This window comes from Colobus angolensis, unplaced genomic scaffold (assembly GCF_000951035.1).
Source record: "Colobus angolensis palliatus isolate OR3802 unplaced genomic scaffold, Cang.pa_1.0 Scaffold49, whole genome shotgun sequence".
Taxonomy (NCBI): Eukaryota; Metazoa; Chordata; class Mammalia; order Primates; family Cercopithecidae; genus Colobus; species Colobus angolensis.
The window spans coordinates 6,986,040-7,013,108 of record NW_012118376.1 but is presented as its reverse complement, the minus strand read 5'-3'; the positions used below and the strand labels follow the sequence as shown (position 1 = coordinate 7,013,108).

Below are 27,069 nucleotides of genomic sequence, written 5' to 3'. Positions count from 1 at the left end.
GATCTCCTGACCTCGTGATCCGCCCGTCTCGGCCTCCCAAAGTGCTGGGATTACAGGCTTGAGCCACCGCGCCCGGCCTGTATTTTTAGTAGAGACGGGATTTCACCATGTTGGCCAGGCTAATCTCAAACTCCTGACCTCAGGTAATCTGCCCACCTTGGCCTCCCAGAGTGCTGTGATGATAGGCGTAAGCCACTGTGCCTGACCTCTTTCATACGTTTTTGATCAGTTTATGGGCACCTGAACAAATGAGTCTAGGGACTCACTGCAATAACAAAAATTGTGCTTACTAGAAAAATAACATACACAAAATTTTGCATGTGATTGTATGGAATTTATGGACTTAAAGGATTTTGTTTTGTAAAGTATATTCTAACCTTCAATTGTTTTATACTATAGATTTCTGTTAACATTTTATTTCTCCTCTTTTGTAAGGACCCCCTCTGGTGGATGAGTTCCACCCTCAACTAGCTTTAGTTCTGTGGGATAGAGGTTTTTAAAAGAAAACAAAATATCCAATTCTTTTTAAAATTTGTATACATAGCTGGACGCGGTGGCTCACGCCTGTAATCCCAGCACTTTTGGAGGCCGAGGTGGCTGAACTCTAACTACTGTATTGAGAATGCCTGCAGAAAAAGGCAAGGATCGAGGTAGAGAGACCACTGCATGACTATTGCAATAATCCAGGGTAATTTAAGAAGAAAAGAGGCCAAGTGCAGTGGCTCGCACCTGTAATCCCAGGACTTTGGGAGGCCAAGGCTGGTGGATCACTTGAGGTCAGGAGTTTGAGACCAGCCTGGCCAATGTGGTGAAACCCTGTCTCTACTAAAAATACAAAAATTAGCTGGGTGTGATGGTGGGTGCCTATAATCCCAGCTACTCGGAAGGCTGAGGCAGGAGAATTGCTTGTACCTGGGAGGCGGAGGTTGTAGTGAGCTGAGATTGCATCATTGCACTCCAGCCTGGACGACAAGAGTAAGATTCTGTCTCAAAAAAAAAAAAAAATTGTATACATAAGTTAACGTATTTCTCTAATGCTGCAAAATGACACCGATTTTATTTTTAGTCAGTTATCTATTGAAAGATATAACCTGTCAGTTTATGTTTTCAGTTCTTTTATGTAAGTCAAACTGAGAGCATTACAAATTTTTTTCTTCCTCATTACGATCATGTTATATTACTTATTATATGTACTATACTTTTTGTCATTGCCTTTTTGTTTGTTTTGCTTTTTTTTTGAGACAGAGTCTCATTCTATTGCCCAGTCTGGAGTGCAGTGGCATGATCTCAGTCTCACTGCAACCTCTACCTCCCGAGTTCAAGCAGTTCTCATGCCTCAGCCTCTCGAGCAGCTGGGCTTACAGGCGTGCATCACCATGCCTGGCTAATTTTTGTATTTTTAGTAGCGACATGGTTTCACCATGTTGGCTAGGCTGGTCTCGAACTCTTGGGCTGAAGCAGTCCACCCAAAGTGGTGCCTCAGCCTCCCAAAGTGCTGGGATTACAGGCGTGAACCACTGCACTTGGCCTGTCATTGTTTTTATTTTAGCGTAGTAATGCTTGGTTCCTCTGGAATTTGAGTCACTGTAAGAGGATGCTTTGAATATTAAGGCACCTGTGGTCTGAAAGGATCATGAATAAACAGGTGTTTTCTAATTCTGGATGTCTTTTTATATTCCAGTGACATTGCCTTTGTAACCCTAACTACTCTCAGGTAATTCAGTTGCTAAAAGAGAGTAAAATCCATGTTTTCAATATTTTCTATTTTACGGTCATTTTGGTAATTTTGCTTTATGTATTTGTAATTCATAAAAGTTCAGCAGGTTTCCATTTGTGTGTGTGTGTGTGTGTGTGTGTGTGTGTGTGTATAGTGACTGTTTTCTCCCAGTCTGTGGCTTCTTTCACTCAGCAAAATTACTTTGAGATTCATCCATGAATGTTCATGGCAGTTTTATTTGCAGTAGCTCCAAACTGCAAACAACCCAAATGTCCATTAACAGATGAACAGATAAACAAATTGTAGTATGTCCATGCAGTGAAGTACTACTCTGCAACAAAAATTAATAAACTACTGAGTGAAGGAAAGCAGACCAAAATAAGAATACATATTATATGATTCCTTTTTTTTTTTTTTGAGATGTAGTCTCGCTCTGTTACCCAGGCTGGAGTGCAGTGGTGCGATCTTGGTTCACTGCAACCTCCACCTCCCAGGTTCAAGTGATTCTCCTGCTTCAGCCTCCCAAGCAGCTGGGACTACAGGTGTGCACCACTATGCCTAGCTAATTTTTGTATTTTTAGTGGAGACGGGGTTTCACCATGTTGGCCAGGTTGGTCTTGAACTCCTGACCTCGTGATCCACCCGCCTCGGCCTCCCAAAGTGCTGGGATTACAGGCGTGAGCCACCGTACCCAGCCCATATTATATGATTCTGTTTATATAACTTTCTAGAAAATGTACACTAATTTATAGTGACAGAAAGCAGATCAGTGATAGCCTTGGGAAGGGTGGAGTGGGTTACAAAGGAGCATGAGGTGATAACTATATATGTTACCTTATTTGTGGTAGTAGACTCACAAATGTTACACATGTCAAAATTCATTAAACTGTACAATTTAAATGGATGTAGTTTATCATGCGTTAATTATACTTCAGCAAATCTGTTTAACGAGGAATTGGAAAGAATCATTTTAAGGGTTTTGGCATGAGTAACTGAAAGGATATAGTTCCAACTAACATGGGGAAGGCTTATAGACGTAAGTGCTGTAATTAAAAGTAGAAACAAGGGTTTTATCAGGATCATTGAAGATGAAAACATGACTCAACCTTGTGAGCGTGGGGACAGTGTCAAAATTTGGATGTAAGAGGAGATTATATTTCAGTACTAAGATTCTGTGTTTAGAGAACTAGGTAATTTTGGAATGTTTCACAGTGACTGAAATCTGTGGTTAAAAACCTGTTTCTTTGATTTAAGACTATAGTTTCTAAATTTTCCCCATAGTTTTCAAGCCTTGGGTACTGTATTCGTCCATTCTAGTGTCGCTATAAAGAAATACCTGCGGCTAGGTCATTTTTAAAGAAAAGATATTTAACTTGGCGCATGGTTCTGCAGGCTTTATAGGAAGCATGGTGCTGGCATCTGCTTCTGGTGAGACCTTAGGAAACTTAGAATCATAGTGGAAGGCAACAGAGAGCCAGCATGTCACATGGCAATATTGGGAACATGAGAGAGAGGGTGGGGAGGTCCCAGACGCTCTTAAACGACCAGATCTTGTGTGAAATAACTGAGCGAGAACTCACTTATTACCAAGGGGATGATGCTAAGCCGTTCATGAAAGATCCTCCTGTATGATCCAGTCATCTCCCATTAGGCCCCACCTCCCACGTGGGAATCACATTTCCACGTGTTATATGGAGGGTACAGACATCCAAACCATATCAGGTACATACAAGAATTATTTCTGGAGATTTTTTTCTTTGCATTTTTTTTTTTTTTTTTTTTTTTTTTTTTTGAGGCGGAGTCTCACTCTGTTGCCCGGACTGGAGTGCAGTGGCCGGATCTCAGCTCACTGCAAGCTCCGCCTCCCGGGTTTATGCCATTCTCCTGCCTCAGCCTCCCGAGTAGCTGGGACTACAGGCGCCCACCGCCTCGCCCGGCTAGTTTTTGTATTTTTAGTAGAGACGCGGTTTCACCGTGTTAGCCAGGATGGTCTCGATCTCCTGACCTCGTGATCCGCCCGTCTCGGCCTCCCAAAGTGCTGGGATTACAGGCTTGAGCCACCGCACCCCACATTTTTCTTTTTTTATGTACAGAAATTGATTTTTCTTTCTTTTTCTTTTTTTGAGACGGTCTTGCTCTGTCACCCAAGCTGGAGTGCAGTGACATGATCTTGGCTCACTGTAACCTCCGCCTCCTGGGTTCAAGTGATTCTCCTGCCTCAGACTCCCAAGTAGCTGGGATTACAGGGGCCCACCACCACTCCCAGCTAATTTTTGTATTTTTAGTAGAGACGAGGTTTCACCATGTTGGCCAGGCTGGCGTTGGACTCTTGACCTCAGGTGATTCACCTGCCTCGGCCTTTCACAGTGCTCGGATTACAGGTGTGAGCCACCATGCCCAGCCAATAAATTGATTTCATTGGTCCAGGGTGGGTACCACTATAGTTTAAAACTCCTCAGCTGATTGTAACTTGCAGCCATTGTTGAAAACCTATAGCATTACACTACATGAATGCTTGTTATAAATGGGGAATCTCAAATCCTATCCCAGTCCTGCTGAATCAGATTCTGTATTTTGATAAGACCCCAAGATGCTTTGAGCTTTGTATGCACAGTATAATTGAAGAAGCACTGTCTAGACTAATTAAATATCTGGCAGTGGCCACAGAGTCTGCTAGGACTGTATTTCTCGAAATGTGATTCCAGGGCCAGCGGCATCACCTGGGAATTTGTTAAAAATGCAAATATTTGAGCTCCACCCTAGACCTTCTGAATAGAACACTGTGGGAGTGAAGCCCAGTAGTCTGTGGTTTAACAAGTTCTCCAGGTGATTCTCATACATAATATAGTTTAGAAGCATTGCACCAGGAGTCTCTCATGAGGTTTGGAACCACTGAATTGAGGAAATTGATTCAGCAAGTCCTTTGTTAAAACACATACTCCTGAAGTGAAGTGTCATTGATGTCTGCAACTTTCAAATGGTTTAGCAAAAGGGAAAAATTGTATAAGGCTGTGGAGAGACAGAAAGCAGATGCTATGTTTGTTATTTACCTTTTATAGATGATTCAACCTAGGTTCAAAAAGAGTATCTAGTTCAAAGAGTATCAAAATTAGAATTTGACCCTCTATATCCTGTGCATATCACCACAAGCTGGAGTGTGATTCTCTTTTTTGTGTTAGCTTGCCTGGCCCATCATCCCAGGCATCTGGGAATATGACTGTGTTGCATTCCACAGGCCCAGGAGCAAGCTTGAAAATGATTTCATTGATTTCCATTGTTGCGAGTCACACCTCTCTCCTTGCTCATGCGCACACATCCACACATCCCTTCATTATTGTCATTCCTTTTATTAAACTTTTAGTGTATGTCTGAGAGTGTTTGTTTGTGTTTAGTTCTGATTAGAAGTAGAAATATGCTTGATTTGAATAGCCCAGACTTACTATTTGAGTTTTGAGGGCAGTTTTTAACTAGATAATATTAAAAACTTGTCCTGTTCATGGCCTGAGATTTAGGATTGATTCCGAAACAACAGGGATTATTAATTAAATATTTCACATATTTAATACTCTTCCTCAGTCCACAGAACATTTGTGGTGATCAAAGATTACTGTTAAGTAAGTTGTTTTTTTCTTGTAACATCTTTTCAAAGTTTTAATACAAATTAGGTTTGAATGGATTCTTTAGGTTGATGGCTTTTTTTTATAGCATTTATTTATTCCTACCTGATGATTAAAGCATCGTATTTAAGAATTGTTTTGCTTTGAATCATTGACCTCTTAGAGTTGTTCTTCTGTTTTGTGAGTTTAATTGAACTCATAGTGGCGTTTTAAAATAATGTGTAAAAGAGCATCAGAAGACAGAGCCAAAATGGGTTTATTTGCTTTTATACAAACTAAATTGCCCTTGTGACCCAACATAAAATCTAAGTGCTAAGAGCAGTTATTTATTTTGACAAAAGAATTAATTGAGTCTAAAACAGTTGAAATTCCGGTTGTAGCCAACTATTCATTAAGACTCTCACTCTGGCTTTAGTACTGTCAAAAAAAATAACTTGTCTTATGATTAAATAGCAGAATGATGGGCCATGGACTGCATTTGAAGGAGATGCTGAATAAACTTTCCACTTGTGAAACAGTTCAGAAGTGACATGCTACAAGGGGGGTTAGAATGTGCATTGATATCCAGCTGAGTTGTCAACTGGCACTGAGCCAGGCACGCAAAGCCTTGCCATGTGAAGCAGCATGTGGAGCATATGCCATTTGTAAAAGAAAATCTTGTTCATGCATGATGTAATGGTTTTTTTGTTAAAGGTTGTATTTAGTTTTATTATGACAGAAATCATTGTTTCTATCTTTAATAGAAAAGTTTATGTGGATAGTACTCAATTTGAAATTTTTAATATATATTTTTTGATTTGAAGTGATTTGGCATCTTATATTTCAAAATGTTTTTTCCTTTTTTGGGGGGGCATTTTTCTATTTCAAATGGATTTTAAGAGGCTGTTTAGAAAAGATAAGAGAAATCAAGGTATGTTTACTATAGGAAAAGAGTTTTGTGAGAACAAAAAGGAGAATTTTGTTTAAAGGGACTGATTAGTTGAGGGATGTCTTTACTATTTTCACATATATGAAGTTATCCAAAGATTTTACAAATCTTTTTTTCTGTATGTACCATATTTGCTAAGATGATGATGTAAAAGTCCTTCTAGATAATATATATTTAGTATTTGTAAACAGGCAATTTGGCATTGGTGTTTTGTTTTTATTGTAGTTACTTTTTTCTACTCTCTAGAGTAAGTGTGTAGCTTAAGCACTAGAGATTCTGTAAATAGTTAATGGGTAGAAATTATGTGGATGTGTAGCTGCAGGAGAATTTTTGACTAACCACATGCCTGGTTACCTTTTTTTGGTAAACCCTTTCTCGTCTCAACAGATGATTCTATTTTCTCCAGCTTTATTAGTACTTGGAAAAGCCAATAATATATAATAAGCTGTTGGTAATTTAGGTAGAGATTTGTTATTCATAATTTTTATACTAAATGAAAAGTTGCTAATTTGCACATCTTAATTTCTTTACCCTTATTGATTTTTCAGCCTGCCCTCATCTCATTGTAAATTGTTATGATAGGCCTCTAAGGGATTCTAAGAACAAGCTCGGTACCTTTTTATTAAATGATTTCTCAGCTTCCAGATTTGCAGAATGGGTTTGAATAAAGTCCTTAAATTTTTAATTGGGTCATTTTCTGACTCTTTAAGGCTTTTTTGGATAGAAGTGATAAACATTTTTTTTAGTCTTAGTTTATATTTAGGAGAATGTACTAGTAAGAAACATACTAATAATTGATTAGGACCTTGTTTATCAACTCACTTTTATGATGGTTTTATTCTGCTTATTAGTAAATGTTAATCTATTTTATTTGAATGGAAACTAGAACCACACGGAAATAAATCTTAGATTTAGGGAGAGGGAGAGGGAGAGGGACATTAAGCCAGTATTTTTAGATCCCCCTACTCATAGAGAGATCTTGTTAATCAGTGGCTTTCTTTTATAATGGAATGATCAGTAATAATGCTGATCATGAATTTGTACATAGGTAAGCTTTGCATCTCAGAAGAACCAGTAACAAAATTCTCTATCATCTACTCTCTATTTCAAGCTCTATTTTAAAATTTCTTCATATAGCAAGTTATACAAATTACCATTAATAAATTAAAAATTATTTCACAAAAAAAGCTAGACTTTCATGAATTTATGTATAAAAAGGACTAAATGACAGCTTAGTGGGAGATAATTTTTTAGTCTCATATTTAGCTTTTGGGATATTTCATTAGGAGAGTAATTCATGTTTTGCTACTTTCTCTACTCCCAAATAATTTGATATTTCACATATATGAAGTATGCCATATTTTATGGCTTTTAAAGCTAGTCTGAGCAGTCAATCATTTCAGGGCTATTTTAATTGTTTTCTAATGATTTCCACTTTATCATCCTCCTCTTCTACAGTCTATCTCTCATAGCAGTGCTAAATTAATGTTCCTTGAAGATCACTTTGTGGGTGGATGTGTATGATCTTACATGCAAACTCTTCCTGGCTGGGTGCGGTGACTCACGCCTGTAATCCCAGCACTTTGGGAGGCCGAGGCGGGCAGATCGTGAGGTCAGGATATCGAGACCATCCTGGCTAACACGGTGAAACCCCGTCCCTACTAAAAATACAAAAAATCAGCCGGGCGTGGTGGTGGGTGACTGTAGTCCCAGCTACTCAGGAGGCTGAGGCAGGAGAATGGCGTGAACCTGGGAGGCGCAGCTTGCAGTGAGCCGAGGTCGTGCCACTGTACTCTAGCCAGGGCGACAGAGTGAGACTCCTTCTCAAAAAAAAGAAAACTCTTCCTATTTCCTGTGAGCTGCAGTTCATATTCCTTGACCTGCTACACACTTAGAGAGATCTGGATTATAATCCCAAGGTCACCACTTAATTAGTCTGTAATTAGTTCATTTATTCATTCAATAAATATTTACTTATTTACCCAACGTATTATTTACCTGGCATTTTTTAAGTATTGAAGATACAGTGACGAACAGGACAGATGAGGTCCCAAGCTTATGTTCTAGTAGTATTTACTATCTTGGTAGCCCTGTTCTTCCCATGAACACCACCGAGGATTCAGCAGCCACCTTTACCACGCTTCTTTTCTCTCATTAATAGTACTGCCAGCTCTTTGAAAGCAGAAACTGCATATTCTTGTGTCTCTAGTTCTGTGGCATCATGTATAGTGGGTTTTCAGTAAATTATTGTGATCATAATGGGCTAGTCTCAGTTGTTTTTCACTGTTAGAATTGATTTTTAAAATTTATTACTGATATTTGAATTAACTATTAGGTAACAACTAGAACCACTTCAGAACAATTAAAAAGATGTGTTGTCAATTAAAAGTAGAATAAAAAATTTAAAATGTAAAAAAAAAAAAGTATTAAAATTTACCTGATAGTTTTTTTCTACTAGAAGTTTGTCAATTTTTTTTCCAGGCCTCATTGAATTTGAAGAATGTGACACTGCTAGTGCAGTTGAAGGTAAGTTGATTAGTTATAATACATTAATGCACATGGCAGCTAGCTAGCATCTTATCTTCTGTTCATTGAACAAATAAGGAGGGACTGCTGTCCCTAGGTGTCAGCGTATCTATGTAATGGAATGCTGTAAAAATCTGAAATTAGTTTGAAGGCCTGCAGGTGCTACTTGTTGCTTAATAAATAACAGATTTTCCCAAAAGAATATTAGTGTGTTAGATTATATATTTTTAAAGATTAAGTATAACATGCATTTGTTTTTAAATATACATTGAAATAGTGTTCTTCACTGACATCCATGTTTAAGCCTTCTAATGTCATGAATATGAAATTCATCACTGTAATGTGTAGTGTTAATTGTACAGTGGGTAACATTTCATTAATGTTAATATTACCATCATTTGGCTGGGCACAGTGGCTCCTGCTTGTAATCTCAGCACTTTGGGAGGCTGAGGCAGGAGGATTATGTGAGTCCAGGAGTTTGAGACCAGCTAGGAATCATGCTGAGACCCATCTCTATAAAAAAACTTAAACTTAGTAGGTGTGCTGGTGTGCACCTGTAGTCCCAGCTACTGGGAAGGCTGAGGTAGAAGGATTGCTGGAGCCTGGGAGGAGAAGCCTGTGGTGAGCCGTGATTGTACCACTGCACCCCAGCCTGGGCAACAGAGTGAGACCCTGTCTCAAAAACAGCAACAAAAACCCTTCTTGAATTTCCTCATCTGTAAGATGAGGGGCTAGCTTAAACCTAAGGTCTCTACTGCTCTCTTCTTTTTTTATTTTTTGGTAGACAGGGTCTCGTTTTGTTTCCCAGGCTGGAGTACAGTGGCGTGATCTCTGCCCACTGCAGCCTTGACTTCCCAGGTCCAAGCGATCCTACCACCTCACTCCCAAAATTAGCTGGGACTACAGGTGTGTGCCACCATGCCCAGCTAACTTCTGTATTTTTTTTTAGAGAAAGGGTTTCACCATGTTGGCTAGACTGGTCTTGAACTCCAGAGCTCAAGTGATCCATCCAAAGTGCTAGGATTACAGGCATGAGCCACCACACCCCGCCTCTATTGCTCAATTCTCAAAGAGTAAACACCTAAGTTTTAAGTGCTGAATTCTTTTTTTTGAGGCAGGGTCTCGCTCTGTCACCTAGGCTGGAGTGCAGTGGCGTGATCTTGGCTGACTGCAACCTCTGCCTTCTGGTTCGGATGATTCTTCTGCCTCAGCCTCCCAAGTAGCTGGGATTACAGCTGTGCACCACTGCGCCCGGCTAATTTTTTGTGTGTTTTTAGTGGAAACGGGGTTTCACCATGTTGGCCAGGCTAGTGTCAAACTCCTGACCTCAGGTGATCCACCCACCTCGGCTTCCCAAAGTGCCGGGATTGTAGGCATGACCCACCACGCCAGGCCTTAAGTGCTGAATTCTGTCAACAGTTAATAGTGTGACTGGCCTTTAAAAATAATTTGTCAAGATGATGAAGAATTGCCTTATTAGGAAAATCAAAGATAATTTTTACTCCTCGGTTATGGTAGAATCCATTTACAGCATTGTTTGTATTAGGGACAACATATGGACACAAAAGTGCCATATTGTAAACTTTTCATGTTATACTTCTTTTTTCGTTTTTGTTTTTTTCTGTTTCTGTTTTTTTTTTGTTTTGTTTTGTTTTGTTTTTTTAATTTTTGAGGTAGGGTCTCACTCTGTCACTCAGGGTGGAGTGCAATGGTCTGATCACAGCTCACTGCAGCCTCCATCTCCTGGACTCAAGCAGTCCTCTCACCCTAGCCTCCTGAGTAGCTAGGACCACAGGCACACACCACCACACCCAGCTAATTTTTTGTATTTTTTTGTAGAGACAGGGTTTCACCATGTTGCCTAGGCTGGTCTCGAACTCCTGTCCGCCTTGGCCTTCCAAAGTGCTGGGAATATAGGCATGCATCACTGTACCTGGCCCCATATTATAGTTCTAATGGGTCTGCTGTGTCATCCTTTTATCTAAAACAATACATTTGTATTTTGTGACCCTCTAAAAAGCAAACATGATTTGACTTTTATAACATGATTTGACGTTTATAACAAAATTTAGTATAATGAATAATGCACTTTCTTCGAAGTTTTAAGATATCTCCGTATGCTTATGTGTAAGATGACTTAAGGGAGGCTTAGGAAAAGAAAATTTTATCTATCAAGTAAACATTCTAGGATCTTTTGATGAATAATAGATTGTGTTTTATTAACATAAGAAAAGTCTAACCAGTAGGGTTGAGTGGTTGATAATTTTATTTCTGTCATCCACATTTAGCATCAGCAGTTATGAGCAAGTTATGTGTGAAGATGCAAGATGTATTCCTAAGTTTAATATGTTTATCAGGAACAGTTATGTTTCTGTAACAATATATATTTATTTTAAAGGTATAAAACCAAGGAAAAGAAAGACCTTTGCTTTGCCAGGAATTATCAAAAAGGAAAAAGATGCAGAATCTGTGTAAGTATTTTAAATATTGTCAAAATCCTTTTTATTTTTATAAGTGATTAAGAATAAGACTGTTTTGCATTTGGAAAGAAAAAAGTATTGTGGAAATAACTCAAAAGTGTATGTGTAAGGTGTGAAAAACAAGCTTTTCTAAATATTAATAAATGCATCTGCCAGTTCCTCTGGTTTTAGATCAAAGTATTAACTTATTAATTATTTAAAAAATTTAAGATATTATAGACAAAAGCTTTAATGTCCAGAAATGGAAATTTTTGAAATATCCTCATTTTTATAAAATGATAAATGCATATTTAAAAAAATTAAAAGTGCAAAGAAAACAAAAAATTCATCAAAGTCTTAATGCCTAAGAGAAAATCTCTGGTCAACTATTTGATGAAAATCCTTCTAGACAACTCTTAAGTGTGTAGGCATATAGTGATACATATACATTGATGGAAAATGTTAAATAGGGGAGAGAAAAGCCCTAATATTTTACCATTTATACTAGGTCATCACTTTTAGATGGAATATTTGGTCCACTTATAAGTCTGATTTACCTTCTTTTTTTTTTTTTTTGAGATGGAGTTTCACTCTTGTTGCCCAGGCTGGAATGCAGTGGCGCAGTCTCGGCTCACTGCAACCTCTGCCTCCCAGGTTCAAGCGATTCTCCTCCTGCCTCAGCCTCCCAAGTAGCTGAGATTACGGTGCCTACCACATCTAGCTAATTTTTTGTATTTCTAGTAGAGACAGGGTTTTACCATATTGGCCAGGCTAGTCACGAACTCCTGACCTCAGGTGAAGCACCCACCTCAGCCTCCCAAAGTGCTGGGATTACAGGCCTGAGCCACCATGCCTGGCTTGATTTACCTTCTTTTAAAAATAAAAAAATTAATGTACAAAGAATATGTAAGAAATATGTAAGAAATTGAGTTAGATTAGCTAACCAAAGTTTGTGTGTGTGTGTTTGTTTGTTTTCTACTTTGGCTATACATTAGAACTACTTGGGAAATTAAAGTAAATATACCTAAGCTAGGTCCTACCTCAGACCAGTTAAATCAGATTCTCTCGGCATGAAACCTCAATATAATTTTTGCTCTTTTTTAAGCAGCCCCTTTAATTCCTAATGTATACCTGGGGTTAAGAATCATTGAGCTATGATTATTCAGATACAAACTAGAATTAAAGAAATCTTTCTTTCCATGATTACTCAGTCCGTTTAGATAGAAGAGACACTGATCAAAAGTTGTGAGTGATTTGTTGACCCACCAACACTGACTGAAAATTAATTTAAAGACTGCACTTCCCTAGCATAATCAACGGAATTCTCATGAGATTTAATATTTGATGGGCACTCATATTTTTAACATAAGAGAATAGTTTGTGCTTTAAGTATTCTTGCTTTCTACCTAGTTATATTTCTATTTGAGTTTCTTAGAATTTCTTTCATTTTAAATGGCTGTCTCTTCCCCTCTCCCAAGTAGTATTTGGTTAACCAATCAAGACCAGTTGCAAAGTGATTTATATCTATAGTTATCAAATCTTCTTCAGATGTCTTTCTTGAGCATTTATGAAGGGGATATTTTTTAAGGGGGTGAAACCTAATCTATTTTTATAATATTAGCAATACATATTGAAATCTGATCAATTGATTAATAAGTTTTTAAAATATATCTAGTTCATCTGTTAGTGGCTATATTGTAAAGAATCATGGCCTTAAATTATTTTTATAATGTGTGGGTTTCATTACTGTTCATGTACGGAGCTTATAGTATTTTTTAACCAGGTTTTTAAAACACTTTTCCTTATCAGTAATTTCCCAATATGATATTAAGCCACTTAGGGTGGTTTTTTGGTTTTGTTTTTTAACCAATGGCAATACCACAGCAGAAAGCCAGTGCTTAAACCACTGCACCATCATCACCTTCTTTCAAACTTCTTGGCAGGAAAAATGTTAGAATTCACTTTGCCTGAAACTCCAGAGGCTCTTGAAATGCCTCTTCATAGCCAGAAGGCTTTTGAGATGCTAGTAATTATGGGAGACAGACCCTTTTCAGAGCTTCCTCTTCCTGGAGCTTCTTCTGCGGATCTCATATAGCCCACTGTGAAGGCAAACAGATAAGTACTTTACCTCAGTGACTGGAGTGTTTTGGCTTAAAGCCAGAGAATAAACTCTTTGGAACTTTTAACACTTCCTTTTATGTTCAAACTGCATCTTTTTTTAAAAAAAGAAGAAAGTAGAAGTGTTCTAACATCTTTATTAATTTGATTCTCTAGGATTGGATTATTATTATTATGCCTTTTCTGGAACATTTCTTCAGAGTATGCATAAGTTTAAAGTATAATGTTTCTCATCTACCAGTAAGGAAGCTGTATTTCAAAATGTGCAATTTAAAATGACTTTTAAGTGGATAGAAAGTCACCTGGGGGGCCAGGCACAGTGGCTCATGCCTGTACCAACATTTTGGGAGGCCGAGGAGGGCGGATTACTTGAGGTCAGGAGTTCAAGACCAGCCTGGCCAACATTGTGAAACCCCATCTCTACTAAAAATACAAAAATTAGCCAAGTGTGGTGGTACACACCTGTAATCCCAGCTACTTGGGAGGCTGAGGCTGGAGAATTGCTTGAACCTGGGAGGCGGAGGTTGCAGTGAGCTGACATGGTGCCACTAAACTCCATCTAGCCTGGGTGACAGTGAAACTCTGTGTCAGAAAAAAAAAAAAAAAAAAAAAAAAAAAAAAGAAGAAGAAGAAAGTAAGTCAGAAAGTAAGTCACCTGGGGTTTGCATTTACCCTGTCTCTTTGGTGCTTCATTTTGGATTAAGAGCAATGTTGTCATCTTCCTCCTTTTTAATTTTTTCAGGCTGTTTTATCCTATATTCCTTTAAGAAAATTCTTCAATTTTGTAGATTCTTCTGGTGTTTGCTTAGTATTTGGATAAATGGCGTTTATCTGTTTGTATAAGATTTTGACACACATTGCGTATCCTTTGAAATGCTTGAGACCAGAAGTGTTTCGAATTTCAGATTTTTTTGGATTTTGAAGTATTTGCAGAATACATCCAGTTGAGCATTCCTAAACCAAAATTCCCAAAGCCAGAATGTTCCAATGAACATTTTGTTTGAGCATCTTGTTAGTGCTCAAAAAGTCTCAGATTTTGGAGCACTTTGGATTTCAGATTTTTGGATTAGGGATGCTCAGCCTGCATTGTGTGCATTAACTGTCATTAGTTAAAGGTCCAAAAGCCTTTTAAATCTGCGCTTTTAAGTTTTGTTTGTGAATTTATGTTAGAGTGCATACATGGAAATTCTTCTATCCAACCTCATTTTTTATGACCTCACTGTCCTTAGTTGTACGTATTTAGGTCTTCTTTATGTTTTAGTTTTACATTTTAAATAATACTTTTCACTAGTGTATTTGCAAATTCAATGCTTGTTTATCAGTTAAATGATAGAATTTCAGTTCTCAACTACATATTACATTACATAAGAAAGTCATCCAACTGGAAGTCTACTCAGTATATTTGGAAAAAAATAGTTTTGACTTTTGTGTATACTAAGTTATGGAAAGTACTTCAAATGAAACTGAAGTGTTTAAAAATTGTATTTTTTCCAGTAGTTTTAGGTTTTCAGACTACTTGCCACTTAATATTGACTTTTTTTTTTAAGTCAATGATGTGTGAGTATATTCATGGAAAAGAATTACTTTTGAAAATAGGTTTTAGAATACTTATAAGCTCTTAAAGCGTAATGTAAGCTGATAGAAAAAAGGAATACTTGTAAGGTATTTGTCTTTTATTTTGTCAGGTGATACGGGTATAAGAATGCCTTTTTTGAATTTTAAAATGATTTGGTTTGTTTTAATCTTCGTGGTTTCATTTCTCTAAATATTTTTGTAGAGTTTAAATAAAAGCTATGTTTTAAGTACCAAAGTAAAGACTTTAAACAAGCATAATTAGCAGACAATTCTAATTATTGAATATTTCTGATATTTTGTTTTAATAGTGAATGCCCTGATGCAGATTCACTGGTAAGTAGATTTAACTTTGATATAAACAATTTAAATTAGTTATTTTCATTAGGACAAACCTAACATATTTGAGTTGAGTTGTTACCAGTCTTTCAAAGAAAAATACCATCATATTGTAAATTCACTATTAAAATTATTTTACAGATGTATTTTTGGATTTACATTGCCAGATGCTTTCCTATTAAATAGAAAGTATTTCTAACCACCTTTGAAAAGTGGGACATTTCACTTTTAAAATTGGAGTCGTGCCATATCATACTGCTTTTTCTTGGGAAACATGCCAGAAATCAAATCTGTATACTTTATTTTAAAATGTCGTGTTCTTACTAATGTATTCTTAGATCTATTAAAATACAACATTGTGCATGCATTTGAGTTTCATTTGAGAGCTTGTCATTTTAGAAATAACAGCAACAAGAACCATGGTCAGTACTTTTCTGTGCTTTTTGTTTTATTTTAAAGAAGCGTTGCTTATATTTCTTGATTAAATGTATTTCTTTATGTGTAATTAAAGAAGACATCAAATGGAGCTCCCTGTGGTTACAGTGAAAGAGTAGATATACCAAATGTTGTTAAGTAATGTATAGATGGGCATATTTTTCAAACTGTTCATTAGATACCGTTCATGTTGATAAGTATAGGATTTTCAATCTCTGTCCTTTGCTTATTGTTCCTGCCTGCATAACTATTGTTTCCTTTGATCCAAAAACATTTTGATCTTTTACAGCATCATAGTGTACCAAAATAACTAAAAATATTTTGTGAAACATTGTATTTTATGTTACTTAACTAAGATAAATTAGTATTTTGTTTTATATTTTGGCTTTAAAATACAATTATGATTTAACAAATTTATATGAAAAATAAGAAATAGACATAATGAATTATGGGGTTAAAATCATCAGTGTATTTTTGGAGTTACAACGTTTACCTTACCACTTGGTTACTTTGTTTGATACCCTTGGTTAACTAATTAATGAAAAGCAGCAGATGTGTTTGGCAATAACTTTAGTACTCATTTTATTTCTGCATTATTTTTATGCATTTTATTTCTGAATTATTTGTAGCATTAAAATGATTGTAAAATTAAATGCAACTTTAATACTTCATGTTTTAGTTTATATATATTCCCTTTAAATAATACATTTTTCATTCAGTAACTAATTAATACTATTTTACAATGATAGTATTATCCAGTTTTGAACTTTACTTAGTACTTATCCAGAATACAAAAGAGAATACAAAATTCTAATACTGGATAAGAAGCAATTGATAAATTTGACTGTGTAGAAATGAAAAATATATAAAACTAGAAAAAATATAAAAGGATCTGAATCATCAGAGACAAACTGGCAGAGCATCTTTACAAGACATGTGACGGGCTAATTGCTTTCATTTATAAAGTTTATATGCAAATCAATACAAAAAGTAAGTGGGTGCCTAGTAGGAAAAGGGGATAGGATAAAAATGCTCAATTTTCATAAAAAGAAATAAAAGTGGTGATAACCGTAATAAATATTGCTCAAAATAGTGGTGTTCTTCTGGTGCAAATTAGAATGAATTTACTATAGTGTCGTGTCTAATCATATTGGGAAATTTCTTTTTAATTTAATTTTTTGTTTTTTAATTTAGAAACAAAGTCTCACTCTGTTGCTCAGGCTTGAGTGCAGTTGTGTGATCACAGCTCACTGTAACCTTGAACTCCTGGGCTCAAGCGATATTCTTGCCTCAGCCTCCCATGTGGCTGGGACTGTAGGCACATGTCACCATGCCCAGCTAATTTCTTAAACTTTTTTTTTGGTAGAGTTGGGGATGTGTTGCCCAGACTGGTCTTGAACTCCTGGCTTCAAGCCATTTTCCTGCTTCAGTCTCCCAAAGTGCTGGGATTACAGGTGTGAACCACTGTTCCTGGCCAGCAAAGGTTTTGATACGCTCATACTATTGGTAGGAATGTAAATTGACACTGTCCATCTTGTGGATAGTTTGGCGGTATTGCCCCAAATAAGAAGTGTGAGTTCATTTTTGACCATGCTATCTCCCTGCTAGGAATTTACTGTTACAGTTATAGTAACAAAACTTTACACACGCACACACACGCACGCACATTGTATTGGTGTGTGTATGTGTGTATACATATACACACATATATAAAGTATATATGTATGTACACACACACACACTTAAGATTCATGCATACATAGAAAGTGAGGGAGAGATAGATATTTATTTCAACATTGTTTGTATTAGCAAAAAACTGGAAACACCAAAGAATCCGTCAAAATAGGAACTGGTTAAATAAATTGGTGGGGTAATAGATATTATAAAGAGTTAAGTTGATCTGTATCTGCTGATATGGAAAGAACTTACTAAATAAAAACAAGTATGATCTTTTAAGTGATTGCTGTTTTAAAAATAGAATATAAATATGTGGATATATGTGTTATCTTTATTTTAGAAGAATGAGTTACAAGACACTTTAATTGTGGATACCATTGGGGCCAAGAATTGCAATGGTCAGTAGAGAAAGGAGACTCTTTTTACTTATTTTATTTTGAGATGGGGTCTTGCTCTGTGGCTGATGTTACTTGGATTTGGGTCCCTGCCCAAATCTGTTGTCAAATTGTAATCCCCAGTGTTGGAGGAGGGGATTGGTGGGAGGCAATTGGGTCAGGGGATGGATCTCCACCTTGCTGTTCTCGTGACAGTGAGTGAGTTCTCACAAGATCCGGTTGTTTGAAAGTGTGTATTACCTCCCTCTTCACTCTCTTCCTCCTACTCTGGCCGTGTAAGACGTGCCTCCTTCCTCTTTGCCTTCTGCCATGATTTTAAGTTTCCTGAGGCCTCCCTAGCCATGCTTCCTGTACAGCTTGTGGAACTGTGAACCAATTAAACCTCTTTTCTTTATAAATTACCCAGTCTCAGATAGTTCTTGATAGCAGTGTGAGAACAGACAAATACAGTCACCCAGGCTGGAGTTCAGTGGCACGATCGTAGCTCACTACAGCCTTGACCTCCCAGGCTCAAGCGTTCCTCCCATTCCAGCCTCCTGAGTAGCTGGGAACACAGGCATATGCCACCATGCCTGGCTATGTTTTTTCGTTTTTGGTAGAGGCGGTGTCTCACTGTGTTGTCCAGGCTTGTTATTTTCTTTTATTTGTAGCTTATAAATAATAACTTATGGCCTATTCATGGCTTCCTCTTACTAATTATTTTTTAAAACATTTTAAAACATAAGCTATCCTAGTAGGGAAATTATTGTTCATTTCTTATTCCTTTCTTTAAAGGTCCGTGTAATTAAAAAAATTATTTTTAGCAATTGCATGTTTTGAAAGTTAGCCAAGGAAGTATAATTGCTCTTTTTTTCTTTTTTTTGGTTTTGGCCTATGTCCCCATTCCAAACAGAAATTAAGAAACATTTTATTTACTCTTGTTTCTTGAGCTCCATTCTGGTACATATTTTTTACATTGCCACCACCACTTTAGCCAGAGTAAACAACTGTCTTTAAGATTGATGGGTGAAGTTGCCTGTTCTATTTTGTTCATACTGCTTTTGACCTAGGGCTTCACTCCAGCTGTATAGGCCCTAATATAGAAATCATGGATTGAATGGGTAAAGATGAACACAGGTAATGTGTAAGCTTTTATTAATATCAGGTTTCTATGAATAGTTCTAGCAGTAAAAAGATAGTACACTGAGAATCACTGCTTTTAAGAAAAACTTTTTATTTTGAAATAAAGATGCATGGAAGGTTGCAAAGATGGTGTACATAACAGTACTGTGTACTTGTTACCCCTTCCTCCTGACACTGACATTTTACAAAACTGTCATGTAGTATCACAACTGGAATATTGACACTAATTCAGTCAAAACAGGACATTTTCAGTACCACAACAATCTCTCATGTTGGTTGCCCTTTTACAGCCACTTTTCCTTACACCTTCCTTAACCTCTGGCAGCCACTAACCTTTTCTTCATTCCTATAATTTTGTCAATTCAAGATTGTTCTATAAGTGAAATCATACAATATGTATGCTTTTGAGGTTGGCTTTTTTCCACTCAGCACAGTTCTTTGGGGATTTATCCAGGTTGTGGTACATATGAATAGTTTATCTTTTGTTGCTGAGTAGTAGTCCTTGTTTTGGATGTACTAAAGTTTGTTTAACCACTCATCCATTGTAGGACATTTTAGTTGTTTTTCAATTCTTGGCTATTAAAGTTACTATGAACAATTGTTTACAGGTTTTTGTTTGGACATAATGTTCCTCTCTGACCCTGATAATTTTCTTTATGAAATCTACCTTATCTAATATTAAGATATCCTCTTTTACCCTTTGTTATTATTCATGTTTGCCTGGTATAATTGTTTCCATCCTTTTTCTTTCAGCCTAACTGTATTGTTATATTTGAAGTTTCTTGTAGACAGCAGATAGTTGGATTATGTTTTTAAAAATCCATTCTGCCAATCTCTGCCTTTTAATTGCTATGTTTGGACCATTTATATGTAATGATATTGTCAGATTTTAAGATTGCCATTTTATTTTTGTTTTCTGTTTGTGCCTCTGTTTTTTGTTTTACTTTGCTTTTTTCTTGCCTTTGTGTAGGTTATTTGAACCTTTTTTTAGAATTACATTTTGACTTTATAGAGTTTTTCATTGATTCACTTTGTAGAGCTATTTTAGTGGGGGCTCTAGGTCATTTTCCATTACCTCCAGATAGTTGTTTATGGTGTTTTTTGTTTTGTTTTGTTTTGTTTTTAATAGCACTAGGTTCTTGATCTGTGGCTCAGGCTGGAGTGCAGTAGCATAATCCTAGCTTACCACAGCCTCGAACTCCTTGGCTCAAGTGATCCTTCCTGCTTCAGCCTTCCAAGTAGCTAGGAATACAGGCATGTGCCACCACACCCAGCTAATTTTTAAATTTCTGAATAGAGACAAGGTCTTGCTATATTGAGCAGGCTGGTCTTGAACTCATGGCCTCAAGTGATCCTCCTGTTTTGACACCCCAAAATGCTGGGGTTATAGGCCTGAACCACCATGCCTGGCCTGTTGATGTGTTTTGATCAGAATTTATCGTTGTAATCTGCAGGAGGTTGGTCCAAAAGCTGCTTACTCAGCCATATAGAAAACAGCTTGGTGTTATTAAATTATTACATTGTGCTATATAGTGTATTCTAAACAAATTTAAAGTAGTCCATTGTTAAATTTGAGATAGAACCTCCAGGAGACTAAATACCTGGTGTGTTTCTAGGGTACTTGGAATGGGGACAAAGTATTTTGAAAAAACCTTTCATTCTGATTTCTAAAAGATTCACAATTAGCAAAGTTTCCTTATTTTTAAAGTATTTTAAAGTGATGTTTGCATATTAGTAAGCAGTAGAAAGAGAAAGTGTTCTACCTTCAGTGTTAAAAACACGACCTTTGTCATCTTTTTATCTGTAGAATCTGCTCTTCACCCTACATTAGATTTTTTATTTCTGGTTTTTAATTCCATCTGTTAACTCACTGCTAGCTACCGTAGACTGTTTGATTAGTCTGGAAGTGATAGTCACATAAATGCCGCACTTAGTTCTCCCTAACCTTGGGTTGTGCCTGCCTTCACAGTTCTTCTTACCTTTCTTGCTGAGCTTTAGAAAGTGATTAGAAGAATAGAATACCTTACCAGTAAAAGGATTTTTGCTGCAATTCCTTGGCAGCCTTTTCTTTCCATTAATTTTTTTTTTTAATTTGGAAATAATTTCTAACTTACAAAATTGCAAGAATGAAATCATATGAAGAACACTTGTATGCCCTTTATTTTTGTCATATTTGCGTTCTTTCTATATTTGTGCATGTGTTTATATGTGTATAATGTTTTTTCTGATCCATTTGAGCACAAATTAAATATATTCTGGCCCTTAGTCTCTAAATACTTAAGTATATATTGCCCCAAAATTTCAAATATTCCTTTATCTAACCACAAAAGCATATTCAGAGAAGTGTTCCTCTTTCCTGTGCCCTTCCTTGTAGGTAACCAACTTTATTGTGTTCTAATTATCCTTTCTGTAGTTTTTTTTTTTTAATTAACGATAAGCAGATACATGTTTGTATTCTTATTTGCTCTTCTTACTTAAAAGTTATAATACTATATATGTTCTTTACTACTTGGCTTTTTAAAAATTAGCAGTATTTCCTGGTAATCACTCCATATTAGTTCATATGAACTTTTCTCCTTTTTTTTTTTTTTCTTTTTAACAGCTGCCTAGTATAGTTGTTCCTCAGTGTCCTTGCAGGATTGGTTCTAGAACTCCCTGAGGATGCCAGAATCACTGAATGCTCAAGTCCCTTATATAAACTGTCATAGTGTTTACATATAACCTACACACATCCTTTAAGTCATACTTTAAATCATCTCTAGATTACTTATAATACCTAATACAATGTAAACGGATGTTGTAAATAGTTGTTTTACTGTGTTTTTTAAAGATTCATGTTTTGTGTATTTTTATTTTTGTTTATTTATTTATTTATTTTGAGACAGAGTCTTGCTCTGTTGCCTAGGCTGCAGTGCAGTGGCACCATCGGGGCTCACTGCAACCTCTACTTCCCAGGCTTAAGCGATCCTCCCACCTCAGCTCCCTAATAGCTGGGCTACAGGTGCTTGCCTCCCTGCTCAGCTGATGTTTTAATTTTTTGTAGAGATGAGGTCTGACTATATTGCCCATTCTATTGCTGGTCTCGAACTCCTGGGCTCAAGCAGTCTTCCTGCCTCAGCCTCCTGAAGAACTGGGGTTACAGACATGAGCTACCACAACCAGCTTATTTTTTATTTTTTAAAAATATTTTTGCCGGGCACAGTGGGTCACGCCTATAATCCCAACACTTTGGGAGGCTGAGGTGGGCGGATCACCTAAGGCCAGGAGTTCAAGACCAGCCTGGCCAATATAGCGACACCCTGTGTCTATTAAAAATACAAAAATTATATGGGTGTGGTGGTGCGCTCCTGTAATCCCAGCTATTAGGGAGGCTGAGGCAGGAGAATCACTTGAACCCAGGAGATGGAGGTTGCATTGAGTTGAGATTGGGCCACTGCACTCCAGCCTGGGTGACAGAGCAAGTCTCCATCTCAAAAAACTAACTAAATAAATAAAATAAAAATATTTTCAATCTGCGGTTGGTTGAATACGTGCAAATACTGAAACCGAACCTGCTGATATGGAGGGATGTCTCTACCCATTTTGTGTATGTACCATAGTTGACTCAGCTGTACTTGGACATTTAGGTAATTTCTAATAATTACAGGTTATAAATAATCTTTAATGAATAACCTTGTGCATATGTATTTTGAAATAGTTGGAGCTGTATCTTCACGGTGAATCTCTAGAAATGGGATACCTGGGTAAAAGAGTGAATGTATATGTAGTTTTGTTACACATTGCCGAATTTTTCTCTATAGGGGTTGTGCCAATTTATATTAATACCCACAAAGTACGAATATGCATTTCCCCTGCAACCTCACCAACAGAGTATATTTTCAAGCTTTTGAATTTGGTATCTTAATGTAGTTTTAATTTTCTTGGTAGTCTTTTATTTCTCATTTTGTTTGTTTTTTGCTTATGGTTTATATTTTCATTCATTTACACTCTCAGGCCTTTCACTTCACCACAGCACACCCCAAGTTACAAATAGTCTTAGCTTTTTATTTCTTTACTTTGAGGATTTAAATGAAAAATTGGTTTTCCACAAAGCTGCTGGCATTCCTACCCAAATACCCGTTTTCTTTCTTTTAATTTTTCCTAGTCCTTGAGGAGCAGGGAAGGGCCTCTTTGTCTTATCCTGTTTTTTCTTGACTCTTAGAGTACCTTGTTCTCATTTTATCTCACATATCTATGATATCTGTAGTATTTATTGGCTCCTCTTCTGCTTTTAGGCATGCCCAGTTTTCTTTAACTTGAAAAAAAACTTTTTCTGAGCCCCTGAACTGAATGTTTATCTTTCTGTGTCTTTGTATATGTTATTTCTCACGGGAATTTTATAATGTGACCAGAAAACCGTTCTTGAAGCTGTTAAAATGTATTAAAACTAATTTCTGAGTTATAATATTTAGGCTACTTCTGCTGTTTTTAATATTCCCAGCTAGATTATTTTTATTTTTTTATTTTGAAGAATTCTAAACAAATATGTGTGAGAGTGTGTGTGTGTGTGTGTATATATATATTTATTTATAAAAAATACCATCATAGGTTCTCATGTTGGGGCTCTCGTCAGCCCCAACAACAGCTTGCCCTAGCCAATCCTGCCCATCCATTTCTTCTGCCCAAATTCTAGAATAATATAATTTCATCTGAGTTTACATTATATTTATCTATAAAACATAATCACAATATCATCACATCTAGAAATAATTTATAACTCCTTAGTATTTTCAAATAACCATTCAGTATTTATATTTATCATCTTTCATGTCTGTTTTATTATGCTTTGTTTGAATTTGTTGATATATCTTAAGTCTCTCTTGATCTATAGGTTCCCCTTCCCTCCCTCCCTCTCTGTTTAGCTTTCTGGTTTTTTTGTTTTTGTTTTTGTTTTTTTGAGACGGAGTCTCGCTCTGTCACCAGGCTGGAGTGTAGTGGCATGATCTTGACTCACTGCAACCTCTGCCTCCTGGGTTCAAGCCATTCTCCAGCCTCAGCCTCCAGAGTAACTGGGATTACAAGCACGTGCCACCATGCCCAGCTAACTTTTGTATTTTTAGTAGAGACGGAGTTTCAGCATGTTGGCCAGGATGGTCGTGATCTCTTGACCTCATGATCCGCCTGCTTTGGCCTCCCAAAGTGCTGGGATTACCGGCGTGAGCCACTGCACCCAGTCCGCTTTCTGTGTTTTTATTGGCAAGACTAGGTGGTTTGTTTCATAGTTTCCTTTAGTCTGGATTTTGCTGATTATGTTGCCATACTGTATTATGTTTTACTTCTTTATATTATTTAAATTGGCATTTGGATCTAGAGGCTTGATCAGATCCAGGTTCAAGGTTTTTTTGGTCTTGTTTTATTTTGTCAGGCTTGCCTCTCTCATGAGACACATGGTGTCTAGTTGTCACTCTCTGGCATGTTGGCAGACATTCATGGTTTGTCTTAGATAGTTTCGCTAGTTCACCCAAACTTTAAACTGTGTAAAGAGGTGCTAGATCTTATATTTCCATAGAGCTTATAGCAAAAAGAATATTTAACTTGATAATAGCTTTCAAATAACATGTAGTTTTTAAACTAATGTATTCTTCCTCATTTATAGCAGAAACTGTAGATTTTGAGCAATCTGAATTGGTCTCCACCTCGGTGATTTCTTGCCCTGAAATTATGAGTTGTGTCTCTCCTGTTTCATTTTGCAGGTTTTCCCTCTTTCAGATATCCAAAGCATGGAGTGTGATTTGAAGCTAATTAACTAAAAGGATGTAATTTTTTTTTTTTTTTTTGAGATGGAGTGTTGCTCTGTCACCCAGGCTGGAGTGCTGTGGCCGGATCTCAGCTCACTGCAAGCTCCGCCTCCTGGATTCACACCATTCTCCTGTCTCAGCCTCCCGGGTAGCTGGGACTACAGGCGCCGCCACCTCGCCCTGCTAGTTTTTTGTAGTTTTTAGTAGAGACGGGGTTTCACCATGTTAGCCAGGATGGTCTCGACCTCCTGACCTCATGATCCGCCTGTCTCGGCCTCCCAAAGTGCTGGGATTATTACAGGCTTGAGCCACCGCGCCCGGCCAAGGATGTAATTTTTCTTCAGTGTTAATCATCTCGTTAACCTGTTGATATCTGAGAAGTGGTTTGGTTCCTTAGTAATACTTGAGGCTACTTTGATAATCTCTAATAATTTTGTACGTTGGAGTTGTCATAATTTTTTTTTCTTTTTCCCTTAGAACATTCCTGATGTGGATGAAGAAGGCTACAGTATTAAACCAGAAACAAATCAGAATGATATCCTTTCATCATCTGGGTATTCTTATGGATTATGTTGGCATATAAGGAGGCAGTTATAAGAAAATCATATATTAAAGCCTCTTCCAATTTTTTATTAATTATAAAATGTGATTCCTTATTTGTCATTTCACGTATTGGTTTTTTTGTTTGTTTGTTTGTTTGTTTTTTTGAGACAGTGTTGCTCTTTTGCCTGGGCAGAAGTGCAGTGGCACAATCTTGGCCCACTGCAGCCTCTGCCTCCCAGGTTTCAGCGATTCTTCTGCCTCAGCCCCCCAAGTAGCTGGGATTACAAGTGTGCGTACCATGTCTGGCCAGTTTTTGTGTTTTTAGTAGAGACAGAGTTTCACTATATTGGCCAGGCTGGTCTCAAACTCCTGACCTCAAGTGAACAACCTGCCTTGGCCTCCCAAGGTGCTGGGATTACAGGTGTGAGCCACCATTCCCGGCCTTGACATATTAATAAAAGTTAGTAATCTTATTTCTGTTAAAGTCTGTTTTACTCTTGTGTGTGTGTGTGTGTGGTTGTTTTTTTTTTGAGACGAAGTCTCACTCTGTCTCCCAGGCAGGAGTGCAGTGGTGAGATCTTGGCTCACTTAAACCTCTTACTCCTGGGTGAAAGTGATTCTCATGCCTCAGCCTCCTGAGTATCTGGGACTACAGGTGCGTGCCACCATGCCCAGCTAATTTTTTGTATTTTTAGTAGAGATGAGGTTTCTACTTGTTAGCCAAGATGGCCTCGAACTCCTGACCTTGTGATCCGCCTGCCTCAGCCTCCCAAAGTGCAGGTGTGAGCCATCACGCGCGGCCTAAAGTCTGTTCTACTCTTAAAGGTTTCATTCTTTTTTAAAAATAGATGTGTGAAAAACTGGTTATACGCCTAAGGTAATTTAAAAACAATTCTTTAACTGAAACTCACATACCAAAGAGAACCATTTCTACTCATCTACTGATTCTGATTCTGAGGATGAAGAACCAAAGAAGTATCGGATAGAAATTAAGCCTATGCATCCAAATAACTCACATCACACAATGGCTTCTTTGGATGAATTAAAAGTATCTATAGGGAATATAACACTCTCCCCAGCAATATCTGTAAGTACAAACACATTTGTACTCTGTAATATAAAGTCTTTATTTTTCTTACCTATCTGTTTCTGGTCAAACATTACTTAGCAATTGTTAAGCATGTTGGCTGAAGAAATACTTAGTTTTTAATTTTTATGCAGGCAAATAGACTTGTGAGTTTGGCTTAATTTTGCTTCCTTTTGAAAGTAGAAAGTGAAAATGTCAAAAATTCACTATTTCCGCCATTTGTTGCATTTGATAAACAGTGCTATATGTCTCTGGCAGAATTCTTTGAATTGGCAGTATTAATTTTTGCCTCATCTAATTTTGAAGTGTTTCTTCTATGTTTTGTGAGCCTTATGTAAGAGGGAATTTTATAAAAGTGAATTTAAAGATTAAATTATATATTTGCATTTTTTAAAATTTTATTATACTTTAAGTTCTAGGGTACATGTGCACAATGTGCAGGTTTGTTACATATGTATACATGTGCCATGTTGGTGTGCTGCACCCATTAACTCGTCATTCACATTAGGTTTCTCTCTTAATGCTATCCCTTCCCACTACCCTCTCCCCACAATAGGACCTGGTGTGTGATGCTCCCCTTCCTGTGTCCAAGTGATCTCATTGTTCAGTTTCCATCTATGAGTGAGAACATGTGGTATTTGGTTTTCTGTTCTTGCTATAGTTCGCTGAGAATGATGGTTTCCAGCTGCATCCATGTCCCTACAAAGGACACGAACTCATCCTTTTTTATGGCTGCATAGTATTCCATGGTGTATAT

The 27,069-nt window shown here is 37.1% G+C and overlaps 1 protein-coding gene across 2 annotated transcripts in view; it reads left to right on the top strand.

Annotated features, from left to right (window-relative positions):
• Window positions 1-27,069, top strand: part of FCHO2 (FCH domain only 2) — a 139,020-nt gene that overhangs the window by 68,460 nt on the left and 43,491 nt on the right. For both annotated transcript variants that reach the window (XM_011959278.1, XM_011959277.1), the window contains 5 exons: window positions 8,744-8,788; window positions 11,187-11,259; window positions 15,249-15,273; window positions 25,160-25,217; window positions 26,137-26,312. In XM_011959278.1, the coding sequence (XP_011814668.1) occupies window positions 8,744-8,788; window positions 11,187-11,259; window positions 15,249-15,273; window positions 25,160-25,217; window positions 26,137-26,312 (377 nt within the window). The remainder of the gene's footprint in view (window positions 1-8,743; window positions 8,789-11,186; window positions 11,260-15,248; window positions 15,274-25,159; window positions 25,218-26,136; window positions 26,313-27,069) is intronic.